Source organism: Mastigoproctus giganteus, chromosome 3 (assembly GCF_048544385.1).
Source record: "Mastigoproctus giganteus isolate SK-2022 chromosome 3, ASM4854438v1, whole genome shotgun sequence".
NCBI lineage: Eukaryota > Metazoa > Arthropoda > Arachnida > Uropygi > Thelyphonidae > Mastigoproctus > Mastigoproctus giganteus.
The window spans coordinates 50,995,541-51,011,525 of record NC_143577.1 but is presented as its reverse complement, the minus strand read 5'-3'; the positions used below and the strand labels follow the sequence as shown (position 1 = coordinate 51,011,525).

The 15,985-nt window shown below is 34.1% G+C and overlaps 1 protein-coding gene across 1 annotated transcript in view; it reads left to right on the top strand.

Moving 5' to 3' along the window:
• LOC150087952 (ER degradation-enhancing alpha-mannosidase-like protein 3) overlaps nucleotides 1-15,623 on the top strand; it is a 247,990-nt gene extending 232,367 nt beyond the window's left edge. The window contains exons 21-24 of the mRNA XM_090369977.1: nucleotides 5,579-5,758; nucleotides 12,950-13,645; nucleotides 15,392-15,459; nucleotides 15,552-15,623. Coding sequence (XP_090226103.1) covers nucleotides 5,579-5,758; nucleotides 12,950-13,645; nucleotides 15,392-15,459; nucleotides 15,552-15,623 — 1,016 coding nt within the window. The remainder of the gene's footprint in view (nucleotides 1-5,578; nucleotides 5,759-12,949; nucleotides 13,646-15,391; nucleotides 15,460-15,551) is intronic.
• The last annotated feature ends 362 nt before the right edge of the window (nucleotides 15,624-15,985 follow it).

Here is a 15,985-nt window from a genome sequence, read left to right as displayed (position 1 = left end):
AGCATTTCACATGGTATGGACATGTAAAATGGATGCAAGAAACCAAATATCCAAAGGCTATCCTGGAATGGATTCCTCCTGGAAGAAGGAGAAGAGGAAGACCTAGGAGGACATAGAAGGATGGAGAATGGGAGTGCATGACAGCTCGAGGTTTAACTGACCAAGACACCTTGAACTGCACTTTATGGCGGGAAAAAATTCCTACCAAAAAATAATCTGTAGGCTGAGGAAACCTATTATAAATGGAAACACTCCTCTTGAAGAAGAAGAAGAAGATGCACATCTATGGACAAATTCAATGGAAAAGTTTTTGGTGAAAATCAAGCCATTGCTCTTGACATTTCAAAGACTTTTGATTTTGTTTGGCATCTTCTAAATAAGCTTCCATCCTATGGTTTCTGAGCTTTGTAATTGGGTATCCAGTTTTCTCTCTGACTGCTCACTGTGGGTGATGGTAGACAGCTCTCTGTCTTCTTACTTCTCCACTAATGCTGGTGTCCCCCCAAGGTTCAGTTCTTTCTCCCACTCTTTTCATCTTGTATATTAATGACCTTCTTCCATTGGCTGGAAATCCTATCCATAGTTTTGCTGGTGATAGCACATTACTTTTCACCTTCCAGTTTGAGAAACCCTGCCCTCCCTGCTGAAACAGGAGTATCCACTGCCAAATCCTTAAATGCTGATCTCCAGGAATTCTCCAGTGGGCAAAGAAAACTTTATTTCAATCCTTCTAAAACTCAGTCCTGTCTTATATCTTGCAAAATGGATTCTTCTGCTCCTATGCTTATCTTCGATGACACTCCGATTTCTAGTCAGGATCTTGGGGATTATCCCGGACTTCTAATCTCTCTTGGCACAAGCCTATTACAAATATTGCTTCCTCTGCATCTAAAAAACTTGGTTTTCTCTTTCGCTCTTGGCGTTACTTTTCTTCCAAACAGCTGTTCACTCTGTACAAATTGCAAATCTGCCCTACCATGGAATATTGTTCCCACATCTGGAGCAGTGTCCCCAAAACCTTTCGCAGGCTTCTAGATTCCATTCAAAAGAGGGCAGTTAGGTTAATTAATACTCATTTCTAACAGAGTCTCTCCACTCTGTCTCTTAGACGTTCTGTTTCTGCCACATGTCTTTTCTATCGATGGATACTTCCATGGGAGCTGTTCTTCTGAATTGGCTTCTATAATTCCCACTCTCTCTCTTTTAAAGCAGTCCGAACATGTGATGCAACCAGTGAACATCCTTTTACTGTCCAACTTCAAACTCACAGAACCAACTTTTCTTCTTCCTCATTTATTCATTCAACTGCCATTTTCTGGAACAACCTTCCTTCATACATATTTCCTGAAAATTAAAATCTACAGAAGTTCAAATCTAATGACAACAAATATCTTCTTTCATCTTTTCATCCCATGCACTGTACTAAGTACTGTAGGTTCTAAAAAAAAAAAAAGTACCGATACGTAACAATGAATGATCCTCGAGAATGAAAAAAAAAAAAAAAAAATAGTACAGAAAACATTTATTTAAAAAAGGTTGTTTAGGCATGGGTAATGCCCTTCCATCATTTCTACTACCCAGGTAGTATGAATGCCTCATTTATTCATATCTCATATTGTGAATTCAGAACGAGTGGCTGAGGTATTGCACTGCTTTGAATAAGTGACTTCACCAGACTAATGTTACTTATTCTCGACTGATACCACCACCCAGATGGCTCTATTTCAAAGCTTATTGGCTTACTCATTGGTGGGTGAGCAGGTACCCTGTTGTTGCAATAGCAACAACCCTGTTATGAAGTATAACTCCACAATGTGAGAGAAGCTTGATGGTTTGCATGGTTTAATCTTAAACTATTTCTTGACTAAACGTCCAAGTGTATGAAAAAGGTTGTTCATGCAATGGTAATGCACTTCCATCATTTCTACTACCCATGTAGTATGCACACATCTGATTATATCTTGCATTACCCATGCATAAACAACCTTTTTCATACTCTTAGATGTTTAGTCAATAAATAATTTTAGATATTTATTTAACATGATATACTGTAAGATAGTAAAGTAATTATGAGGAATTGTGGGAGATGTGGTTTATTTCTTTGGCAATTCTTTACTTTTTATTTAATTTTAGTGTACTTTATTGTTTATTATTAGTTCTATTTTGTAGTTTATAATAATATACCTATGTAAATCTAAGCAGACGCCATTACGGAATTTTTAGTGCAACCCCCCCCCCCCCTCCCAGAACACTTTCACGAACCACCAGTTGGGAACTGCTCTTCTAGATCATTCTGTGAAAAACAACATTTTATACATGAAGTGAAGACTGATAAATTCTATCAAACAGAACGTGAACTCACTGTTTGTAAGGTTGTTGATGATCTAATGGCAGCAATGAACATGAGGCACATTCCTGAAGAATGCTGGCTATTCATAGACTCTTCTAAGGTTAGCTTGAAGGCTGTGTTATTATACAATGGAAATATGCTGCTTTCAATACCTCTTGCATATGCCATCCACAAAAAAAGAAAAATGCACAAACATGGAGACCATCCTCTTAGGTGTACACTATCAGAAGTATGAGTGTCAGATATGTGGTGATATAAAGGTAATCGACATCTTATTAGGACTACAAAAGGGTTACACTAAGTATTGTTGCTTTCTCTGCAAGTGGGATAGTTGTGCCAAGAATATGCACTACGAGAAAAGGAACTGGCCTCAATGAAAATCATTAACACCTGGAATGAAGAATGTAGCATTTGAACCTCTGGTAGATCCAAATAAAGTTTTGTTTTCACCACTCCACATCAAACTGGCACTCATGAAAAATTTTGTGAAGGCTTTAGAAGTGAACAGTCCTGCATTTTCATTGGTCCACAGATAAGACAATTTCAAAGACAAATAGTTTGAATTTGTCCTTAGTGATAGCGAGAAATCAGTGTGGAAAGCCTTTCGAAATGTTTCCACTGGTTTTCTAGGAAATGTTAAAGCCGGCAACTACAGGCAACTTGTAGAAGATCTGATTACTTCTTACGAAAAACTGGGGTGCAACATGTCATTGAAGATGCATTTCTTGCACTCATACCTGGATTTCTTCCCGCCAAACTGCGATGCTGTCAGCAGCGAACATGGTGAGAACATGGTGAAATCTTCCATCAAACATTACAGCAATGGAACAAAGATACAAAAGCAAATGGAGTGCTGCCATGTTAGCCGATTATTGTTGGATGGTGAAAAGAGATGCTCCCAAAGCTGAATACAAGCGAATGGCAAAAAGGTCCCATGTTTGATACAGGTATGTTCTTAGCTACAGCTTGCTGCCATATAAATAAAAAATACCTAGTATAAATATAAAAAACTACTTTTTTTTAAAACAAGATCTAATCTGCCAATTTAAGCACTGTTTCCCTGTTTAGCACCCAAAAATCTATAAAATAAACTTACTTTCGTGCCCATAACAAGATATGACCCAAAATTTGTTGTTCAGTGTAATCTAACACTAAGAAAGAAAAAAAAAATAGTGCATGTATTGTATAGAAAATATCATACATAATAATATCTAGCCATATGCTATGCAGTGCATGCTTATTTATAGAAGGTACAAACCTAGATAATGAGGAGTGAGGAATAAAATTAGTAGAAATTCCATGCCAAAGTTGAAATATAATTGAACAAAAATATAAAGAAAATTTAGAAATAAATATGAATATGAGGTATAGTGGGGAAAAAAAATGACAGAATAGAAAGCGTATGAAATGAGCAAAAGAAATAAGTAAAAAAAAGGGAAAGAATAATGTGGAGGAAATGTGTATCTAAAATTTTTTTTTTGAATAAATTAAATAAAAAGCAAATATAGTCAAGATTATGAGCTAATAGATAACAAATTTAGACGAGTGCCCAGTGCTAATGCCAAGGCCAAAAATGTGTGAAATATATAATGATACAATAAACCAACCAGAAAAGTATTGAGTAAATAAAAATAAATAAAATAATAGAAAGCAGAAAGAAAAATTTAGTAAGAAATCTGGTATATGACAGTATTTTCTGGAAAATTTGATAACTTGACAAAAGTGATACCTCAAAATAGGATAAGGGAAAAGAGTTGCCAATGAGTTTAAGGAAAAATTTTCTAATATTAGAAATAGCAATCTTGTAATTATTGCAAATAATGGCAATCCTGGTACATTGGGAGATGATGATATTAGAGTGAACACTCTTAGAGATATCAAGAAGCTGGACTGCCCATAGGTGTACTTTTAATTTGCTGGTAAACCAAATAACCATCAAAGACGAAATTATTGAAGATACAAAGATTAATCAAATTACTCCTGTATGTGACATTACATTAATTATATGTTTATACTTCTGATATCTTTCCTGAAGTACTAGTTTTAAATTAGACAGGTCAATACTGGTGAAAAGGGTTATGAGGCTTTTTTTTATTTTTATATATACAGTAGAACCCAGATAACAAGTTTCCCCCTGTATACTAGGTTTGATTTCTTAAGTCCCAATTTCACCTCTGTATATTGTAATGTATTATTTTCCCACTTAAGAAATCTCCCGGGTAAAAAGTTTTCCTGCATAAAAAGTTTGTGATAAAGAATACACAGTGTATTATTATAATGACGTTTTCCCACTTAATGTTTTTTAAATATAGAAATTATTTATTTTTAATATTAAAAAAATATTAAATATAAACATTTGCTAATCGAACAAGTTAGTGCCAAGCATCATTTAGTTCATATTAAACCACTGAAGTAGGTGAAATGGCATCGTTATTGATATATGTGTATCTCATATTGTCAGTGCCTTCACGAGTTGCCCCGATACTGCATTACCTCCAATAAGCAATACTTTGCCAGTGGAGAAGACTAATGTTACTTATTCTCAGCGGATACCACCACCACCACCCCTGAGTGGTGGGGTTGCTGTGAAACCTACTTCAGTAATTTTATATGAACTAAAATGATGATTGGCACTAACTTGTTCGATTAGTGAATTTTCTGTAGTCAGAGGCTTTCAGCACTTTAATCTTTTTAGTACTGTATAAACATTTTGATATAATGGAAGTGACATATTGCTGTTGTTTTCATCGATATCCATAATTGGATACGTCAACCATGTTAAGAGTTAAGTTCTGATGAACAGTTCTTAATTACTTAGTGGACTGTTTCTCTGTCTTATTGTAATTATGACCTTTTAAGGTGTGTTGAAACTCCAAAGGAGCTCATTCTTCCAACTTGGTAATGAGTTTAATGAACAGAATGTTAAGAAATTAGAAATCCTCAGTTTAAAAATTTTTCCCATAGGCAGAGTAAAATTTTTATAAATTCTGAAATAGTACTTAAAAATCATCTTTAACTTATGTATGTGTATCTTTTCATTCTTATTTGTGTAGCTAATATTTCATACCCTTATATAATTCTCCCTTCTAAGAAGTTTTTCCACTTAAGAAGTTCTAAACCTCCAGTCCCTTGGAAAACTTCTTATGTGGGTTCTACTGTATTTATATTTTTTTATTTATCTGTATTATATATATATATATGTATGTATGTATAAAATTTATATTTTAGATAACCACCCAGGAACTAGCTCTCAGTCTTCTCCAATGTTTGCTATGTCTGGAGATGGCAAAGATGATGTTAACATTCCTATGGTATTCCTTTTTTCTGACGATGGGGGAATGCTTTTAAATACCTTTCGTCAACATCCTGACTTGATTGTATCCATAGCTGATGCTACCACTTTAACAGGTCAGTGAATTAATTATTCCATCTTAGATAAAAACACACTTGATAATAAATAAAAATATATTAAATTCTCTTGTGTGATAATCCCTCCTCAGTGTACACTGCTTAACAAAATGTTTCTCATGAATATTTTATTGTGATCAAATAAAATGGGCATCGCATTGCATGCCAACAGTCAACTCCTCGGTCACTTGGTGAGCTAAGGTCTGCGCTGGTGGAAGAATGGGATTTGTTGCCACAGAATCTTATAGATCCATTATGTTGAGCAGGGCTCACTGCTGTCAGGCCTGTTTAGCTGTTGGAGGGGATCATACGCCATACTGATGTCATGTGACTATATTTTCGAGCATCTTGTATCAATTTCTGTAATGTGAACTTTTTTGGTAATTCTTATACAACACCTATAAATGTCCCTTATACCTGTTTAAGGTTTCTTGCTGTCTCATTCATCATTATTCTATGTTAAACAACCATACCAAATTTTGTCCTGCTTCATCACAAGCTGCATGAGTTACACCATGTTTTCTACATCTGTTAATTTTTTTGAGCAGTGTATCTTTTCTGTCTAAGACCAAATGCCTTGGCATAATCCTAGATGGCTGACAATCTGGCCATTAAGATCAAGAATTTTACATCCTTAATAATTAGAATCATATGCTCCAATTGGGGCTTAAACAAGAAAAGGCTCACCACTCAAACTTTTTACGTGTTTTGTTAATTTTGGCCAGCAGCGTAGATGACTTCCTTTGAGTAATACAAATATATGCATTTTGCTGTTGATTAATCAATTGATGTTCCACAGGAAATGCAGTAGTGTCATCTTTTTCAGTAAATCCTAATTGAAGTATGAAGAATGTTTGATAATCTAGGTAAAGGCTATTATGAAAAGATTTTCATTCCTAAAACAACCTCCCTTTTGGCCATCATCTCTCAAGTGGCTGATTTATCACAAAGACCCTGTAAAGAGGCTTGACTGCCCAAAAGGGCTAGGTCAAGACTATGTGGGCTGCATTATAATAAAGCATGCTCTTCCCTTTAGTAAAAAGTTCAGGGCATTTCCTGTGGATGTCCAGCCTTAACATGTCTAGTGTTTACAATACCATTCAAAATTTATGCCATATCCATGCATCATGGGTCAGTAAGAGCCACTTATTGATTCAAGTGTCAAGATCACAGTTGCCATAATTTCCTTTGCAGATAAGAATGTCTTGAATTTATTTTTTAATGGGGAAGAGCCAGCATGCACCACATCATGAAATCCAAGTTTGCTGCTCAGATAATATAGTGTACTCAGGTTTCATCATTTAAAGATCTGGTGAGGAGCTGCTAATCCTTTTTGCTGTAGTGGTTCTGTTACTACAGGCAGCTCATGATATATGTGATTTTATGCTTTCACATTAATTGTCTGTGAATCTAACATAGCACACTCCTTTTTTTTTTTTTTTGTTAGTTGTTGGCGCATCGACTTCTGTGGACATAATGTACCTCCCAAAGTTTTTGCATTTTACTCTGATCCAAGCCCGAGGCGGGATTCGAACCCACAACCTTTGGGTTGCTAGGCAGGCACTTTACCTGGTGCCTCCGTAGCCAGGTGGGCAGGAGCAGCAGTGCATAGCACACGCTTCTTGATTAGACCGGGGTTCGAGCCCGTGCCCACCAAATACGGAGGATGTGGAAAGGTCAAGGAATGACCACCGCATATCCCCGGAGCAATATGGCCTTAGTTGCTAATGCTCCTAAAAACCAAATAACAACAGCAGGCACTTTACCCACCTGGCTAGCCTGGTCGGCAAGTACACTCTTAATTAAAAACCTTTAGAAACTAATTTCTAAAGCGAGTTAAGCCCAATAATGTTATGATGGTACACGTTTTTTTTTTTTTTTTTTGTCCTATCTGAGGACACTTCCTTCCATTGATGGTGACAAGGTTCAGGTTTATACGCACTTTAAGAAATGATGTCATTTCTTAAAGTGGGTATAATCTGTCCAAGTCTCTTGTGAACAATATGTCAAACACTGTTTGTATGATCTATTCTTCTGTTCAGCCAAGGTTGAATTATCCCACATCTATTAGCAAGAATGAGTAGTCAATGTGGCATATACTGCCCTCTGTTCTGCCAGTGCCTTGATGGTTCATCAACAAAGCATGTTTAGGAATTTTTAAATTTATTACATCAAAATTTCTGAGATAGAACTTGGGCCATGTAGCTGGTAATGAATTTTTTCAGGTGAGATACATCCTGTATGCACTTCATTTGCAAATTAGTAAAAATTAGAGGCAATAGTCCAAAGGGACTTGTTTTAGAAATGAAAGTCTTTTCATAATAAGCCTTACCTTATCAAACATTTCTCATATTTCAAATAGGATTTAATGAAAAAGATGAAACTTCTGCTGTTCATGCCCGAGACTGACTAACTCAGCCACATAACGAAAAAAGCCCATAAAAGTCCCTCACATCATTGATAGGATTCCAACCCAATCCTTTTGCATCCAGTGGGAAGACAGTGGTTATAACCACTGTCTGCACACTATTTGTTCCTGGCTTGCATAATAGGTAGGCTTTTTGTGATCATAAAAAGTTCTACAAAACCATTTGTAAGCCTGCAATGCATCTGAGGCATTTTTTTTCCAAAGCTTTCATCTTGCAGAAGCTCTCTGTTTTGGGTCCCTGCAAAGATTTTTCTTTCACTTTTGCAGCACTGATCTTTAGAAATTTTTCATTTAAGTAAGGAGAATTTTCATTGGATCCACTAATGGAACATACTGCACACTATTTGTTCCTGGCTCACATATGCTTCTTTGAGGCCATTCATGTCTGATGTAATGGTTTGCAGTAGAACAGCAAAGAAAACAACTATTTTGTGAACCTTCCTTGCATGCCAATTAACATAACAGTGACTTTGAGATCACAGCAGATATTCCATTCATGAATTCTGAATTGAATTGCTTCAAGTGGTGTCTTCATTAGATGAATAGAGTTGATACTGGGGTTGGTTAGCTTTAAATTCCCATTGTGCTAGAGAACAGCTTCTTCTTTTTTTACAGAACTGTACTTCTAACAATTTCCTAAAAACTCCATTAATATAATGACAGTAGTAGTAGTGCAGTCTGTTTACTGCTCAGAACTTCGTTTCTTTTTCAATAGTAAAATTCTTGGCCTACTAATTTGTTATTCTTTGTATTTCTGCGACTTGAGACTAAAGTAGTATTTCTGCTTTAGTCTCAAGGTGAGAAGTTTGGCTTTATCTTTGAAGAGGTTTAAATCTGAGATGAGATCATTCAACTCATCTTGTGTAACTCTTTGACTTCAGCATCTCATCAACTGATGTGTACTTGGCTGAAGTTCTCAGATCTCTGCCAATTGCACTTTCATCATGTTTACCTTCTTGAATAGGCCATGCTGTGGAGTTACCAGATTGGCATACTGTCATCGTGTGGGATTGGTCTCATTGCTGAATCCAGGTTTGGATAAACAATCTTGTGCTTATCCTTTGCTGAGAATCCATTTGCATTCATATTACAAAAGTAACAAAAATAATCCATGAGACTTGACAGTAAAACGAAGTTTTTTTGTGGTAGGCAACAATCCTATTAATATTGATGGGAAATACAAGATACCTGTAACAAGCTAATGTATATTACATATGTTAAGTACAACTACATATCATTGTACAGTCAAAGCTTTTTATAGCAACCCTCTTTTTAATGTCATAGTACATTATAATGAGCCGTGTGGTAGGTCCCAACAGATTTACAGCAAACCTAATGCTATTTTACATTCGTTATAACAACATTGAAAGATGGAGGAATTCCCTCTAATGACTCAAAAATTTCCACCACTCTGTTTTGTTTTTTACTTTTTTTTTATTACAATATTTACATTTCAAAATGAAAGAATATTAAAGCTAATGACGAGCTTTCAGGCTGACCATGAGAAATTACTCCTTCAACTAGAAGTTCATTTATTTATACAGTATGTGTAGATTTTATGTTTATCATTATGCTCTACAAAATGCTCTACATTATGCTCTACAAAATGAGCTCTTTTTCACATTTGTGAAAAAGGTTTGAAAGATCAAAAAAGATTAAAAGCTTAGAGAAATCTGCTGCATGGTATGGTAAGAGCATAAAAGATAAAACATCTGGATCTTGAAAAGATACTCTTGGAATGGCTAATGAGGATGCATGCAAAAAATCATTCCCATAGATAGAGATCTTTTAAAAACTAAGGCCGAATCATTTGTGCATCAGATGAATATTGATGATTTCAAGTCTTCCAGTGGATGGTTCCAGAAATTTGTCATCATGGGCTGTCTTTCAAAAAAAAAGGTGCAGCCATAGACAATGAAACTATGAAGGAATGGAAGGAGAGTTGATTAAAAAATGTTTTGTTGACATTTTGTTGACAATGCTATTAAAAAAAATTGTGCTGCAGACAATGTATTTATGTGTTTCATCATGAAATGAGGTTTACGAAAAAATTATCTCCAACTGCTTCAAACATACTGGATTTTGTTGCCTTGAATGGTGCAATGAATGAAGCTTTGTGTGCTTCTTCCTCTGTTAATCACGAAGAACAGCCCAGTAATCGTGAAGAAATTTTTGAAGATATGTATAATCACACAAACTTAGAGGGAAATATGTTTTGAAGACTACTGAATGTATGCAGACACTGTTTCAGAATATCCACAAATGAAGAGGAACTTATCGCACGTGTAACAGAACCTGAAATTTGTAATGATGCAGAGGAGGAGCCTACTGTAGTTGAGCAAGAAGTTTTGTTGAGGGGACACTCATCCATCATTTTTTTTTTTTTTTTTTCAAGCACAGCCTAACTGTGAAAGTGAATTAACCACTATCGTGTGCCTTTATAATTCTCTTTTAAAACATGCTCTATTACTAAAATGAATTACCCTGTTTATGATTAGGTCTTGATATATGGTGCCTCTGTAGCCAGGTAGGCAGGAGCAGCAGTGCGTAGCACATGCTTCTTGATTGGACCGGGTTTCGAGCCCATGATCACCAAATACGGAGGATGCAGATAGGTCAGGGAATGACCACTGCATATCCCCGGAGCAATATGGCCTTAGTTGCTGATGCTCCTAAAAACCAAACAACAACAACATCTTGATATATGTGTGTGTGTATATACATAGATACTGTACATAAGTAATTTATAAATTAATCTTCTAATATACTTTTCTGTTATACTGTATAGTAGAAATACATTAAATGTTCAAACTTTTCTTTGTTCTTTTACTGATTTTATGAACTATTGATATAACAACTTTTCAATATAACAACTGCTATTCTCATATCTTTGAAGGATTGCTATAAAAAGTTTTGACTCTATTTTAAAAAATAGTTATTGATATATTTGCTTGTGTAATATTTTTTATGATCACTGGTTTCTATCTCTTATATAAAAGTAGTCTGTATTTGAAAAAGGTTTGTAAACAATGACCTGGAGGGTAGTCAAATTATAATTTGTAAATTTTTAGCATATCTCTCATGACTGTACACGTTATGATTTAGTTAGGAAAGAGCTGCACACATAGCGGAATTTGTTGGTGTGATTTTTACACTTTCAAGGCATGATGAATGTGTTCAGAAATCTGCCGGATCTTGCCTGAAACAATTTGTAATTAAATAACAAGTTATAGATATATTCAGTTACATAAATATGAATGCATGAACAGTAATAATAAATAATATTTATATTCATGTAGATTGGCTAAATATGAATACCAATTATTATAAGATAATTGGTCTCATCACAAAAACTAGATGTGTTGTAGGAAAACCGAAAACAGATTTGGAATCAGCATCCAAAGATCTGTCTAGTCCACATATTTTTTCCCCATTAAATATAATTAATGACCTGTGTTATCAGCAGTGACCCTTCATCCATTAAGAATCTCCAGTAAAGGCATCACTAGGTGGCAGTGATCATGATCTATTGATGTGGAATTTTATTTATTTATTTTTGGCTGATGATCAGGAATAAAGGGTAAAGGAGGGGGATTTTATTTTCATAAAGGTGACTACAATGGTCCTAGTTTTAAAATTATTTTCAGTGGACCAACTGAGGCTGTTAACGACTGCTACTTCTAATTGGAAAGCATTCGGCAAGGTATTCATACAAGCTGCTATGTTTTTTATACCAGCTAAGAGATACTGTTCAAAGTTTAGGTCTAAATGGATGTCAGATGAATGGATTTGACTAATGACAGAGAATTAAAATGCATGGGATGGTTATAAATTATCACAGGACACAAACTTACAGCAAGTACGAGCTGTTTTGCAATCAAGTCACTTGGGGGTTTAGGCAAACTAAGGCAAATTATGAGAGATCTTTGGCTAAATCAAAGAAGTAGCAAAGTAATCCTTGCTTACATTAAGGTGTGTCCAGCATATGAGGAAATGGCCATCTGTCATATCACTTTTCTCCAAATCATTTCCACATCAAACACAGATTCTCAGAACCTTAGTGGTCACTGAAGTCAGGAGATCTTCCAGGATCCCTGCTAAACAGGTCTTCAACTAACCTACTGGTGTAAGCCTATCAACCAGCAAACTAGTTGCAGAAATCACAACGCCCTTGAATAGAAAAGAGCCTATTGCATGCCTCCATGCAGAAGTCTTAGCAACTTCACTTCCTCCAGTAACCTGGATGTATATGAGCAGATATTTGAAGATTTTGTTTTGTTATTTCTTTATAGTCAAGAACTACAAAAGCAGTGTAGCTTAGCAGCAGGTTTAACTTAAGTTTTATTTTAATTTAAATCTCCAAGGAAGGTACTTAGGATATTTGTTAATTTATTTTAATTTAGTTTTTCAAAATTAAACATTTTTAACACACAGAAGTGTCTTGAAATCAATAAATTATTAAAGTATTTCTGATATATCAGTAATTGTTGCTTCAGCATAGATTTCTGAAATTTTGAAAGTAGTCTTCATGCTTGTGATTCTGCAATGACTGCTTATGTTTTGGCACAGAAATGACAAAAAAAGGTTCTAAAATTTATATGAAATAAGACTTATTCTATATAATTCTGTACAATTTGTGTTAGAAATGAAATACATATTTTTATAATGGTAATAATTTCATGGGAGAATATTACTGATATTTTTTCATCTGCATGTCATACTTGTATCTCCTCAGATAAAATGTTATTTATTTTGTTTTCTAGGACAAGCTTCTGCCTCTTCAGAGAAGAAGAACCCAAATATCCATGAAGTTGAAAATGAATCTGAGATAAATAACTCTTCCCAGTCAACTAATATTCCAAGTGCACAAGTGTCTCCAAAGTTTACTGATGAACATGATTATGCCATAGCTCAAAAAAGAGTATATCAATTGCTGAGTAAATTGCATAATTTGCAGCAGATAAAAGTAGATCTTGATCAACTTCTAGCACTCACTGAAGAATTTGGTGATGGATCCAAGCACCATTTAAGTAATGAGAAACGACTGTATAAAACTGTTGCTAAAGAAACAGAATTTCAGACAGCTCTTGAGAGACTGATAAAAAAAGAAAAAATCCTTGAGATTGATCAAGATGTCGAAATCCTTTTGTCGCGATTGCGTGAACTTATTCAATTATCTCCAACAAATTCTAAATCCATGATTACATTTTCTCGTACAAAGACATCTGCTGAAGCATCATTCCATTCCTACTTCCATTCTACATCTACATCAAATCCACTTTTGAACATTCCTGCCTTCCAAAAAATGCTTAAAAACTATAGAGTGTGTTCCATCCAAAGTGTAAATTATGCATTAAAACGTAAAGAGACTGGAAAGAATATTTTATATAGGACTGACAGTAGTTCTGCTTCACTTTCAGATTCATCTAGTGAAATTCCAGCTATTAAATCACCAAATGGTAAGTTATGACAGCTGGATTAGCAATATCTGTGAATATATTTATTTGTGAACTGCCAAAGATCACTTCCTCCTTTATTCCCTCCATCGACATTTGCTGTCATGGTCTCATGAAATTCATGTATAGTGCCAGCAGCAAGCAGGACTTTAAAAACTATAAAGAACGATACAAAAATATTAGAAACCTCTTATTATAGAATAAGATCTGGTATCTGACAGTAGTGTTTTGGATAGAAGGTGACAATAAAAATATAAAAACTGAATTAAATCATAACATATATAAGATATAGTTTGGTCCTTGCACATCATATTTCTTAAAAGCAGAAAATAAAATGACTTGGTCATATTATAAATTAAACAATATGTGCCTTATGGAAGTTTATTCTTTTTCTTTTAAATGTCTTCAGGTAAACATTTAGAATATGATATGTAATATTCACAAGTTCTTTAAAAATTGAAGGTAGCTTTAATGAAATGATTATCGGTTGTAAGAAAAAATAGTAAATGTATCTTTAAGTTTGGTTCATTGCAATCTGAGTTTTGTATAATGCATATTTGTTCAAAGGGGTTATTAGCTTTTAGTAGTGAATAAGTGCATACATAAGCTCATTAAAACTGACTGAAAGTGTGATTTAATAATATATAAAACTAATGTAGATACTGTGTTTTCAGATAAATCATATATTTTCATACCTCAGTAGTTTGCCTTAAGTTGACTTCTGAATGAACCATAATATTTGTGGAGAAATTAAAATTGCTGGAAATATTCATAAAGAATATTTCCAGCAATTCCTGTTGTTATTACTTCAGGATTGTTTTTAAGATGTTCTGTTTTCTCTTGATTAACAAATACAAGAAATAGAGGGGGAAAATCCTTGTGATGTGCATATACATGTGAAAAAAATTCATGCTTGTATTTGATAATCATGTTTGGTTTCAGTTAATAATTTCTGAAAATTACTGTTATTGTGAGTTTATTGATTCGTGTTCTTTTTAGAAAATCTCAAATAGAATATGAGAGAGTGCTGCAAAGTTTATGGAATGACAGAAATTTCTATCATATTTAAGACTAGATGTCATTAAATTTAGAGGTCTTTTTATATTATAATTTTAAAAATATATAATAATATCAGATTAGTCTTGAGGAGAGTATTTCTTTGACCTCATTTTCTTCTGATATTTGTAATTTTTATGATACAGTTGGATTAGTTTACATAAAGAAACAACCAGTTTCATTATGTGACATAGGACACTTAAGGAGGACTTGAAAATTCAGACCAGTGAATAAAACTTTTTCAAGATGATGTATAATGGGCACTCCAAATTTTGAATACAATTTTCTTTCATGTTCGTAGGATCTGAAACACGCATAATTTTTTTTCCAATCTGTTTTATTTAATGAAAAACTTAACTGTGACAGTGTTATTCTTGATAAGTGCCCCTCCCAGCTGATGTGTGACTTATTTTTGGTTTAGAGATAATGATTAATAATTGTGATTAAAAGATAATTTCAAGTTATTTTATTAATACAACCATACTTATTTTACCAATATACTAGCTTTCCACCTTCCTATCTCAATCAGCTGCAAATACCTGATTGAAACAGAAAATAGTGAATTGTGTCCTTTAATGAATTTGTTTGTTAAATATTTTTATAAGTTTCTGTTGAAACTACTTTGGAAATTGGTAAAATAATGAGCACTTAAATCTGTGTGGAGTGTAATCTGTATTTAATTTCTTAAATTAGATTTTTCTGAAATGTTTGATGGTACTTTCTGCACCATTTCTTCAGTGACTGTAAAGATAGCAGAACTGGCAAGTTATGGTGATATGATTTACATAAAGTTGTAAATTTTTGATTACACATTATTGCTGTTAACTTGATTACACATTTCTTATTTGTTCAGGTTAAGGTGTTTAGACTTGAATTAGTTAACAAACAGCTATTAGCAAATATCAGGCAAAGAATTAAGTTTTAACAGTTTGAAATAATTTTAAGTTAGTTATTAATTTGTTTAATAAGATCAGTAATAAATCAGTTAACATTTAAAACTCTGCTTAAGGTCTCCTGGGCCAATCTTAGATTACTTTATCGCCGAGGTTTGGGATATTTAGAACGGGAGTAGGGATTTGAAAGTTATTGGATTAGACATCTGTTTGGTGACTAACCTTTGTGAGCATCTTAATTTTGTAAATTGGTTCAAGATTATGTTATAAGAGGGATGAGAGGTTCTTTTATCGGTATACACCTAATTCTGTTTTTACACGATAGATACGTTCCTGAAAAATACGTGTAAAAAAAATTCGTGTAAAAAAATACATTGTATTTATGGAAGAAAAG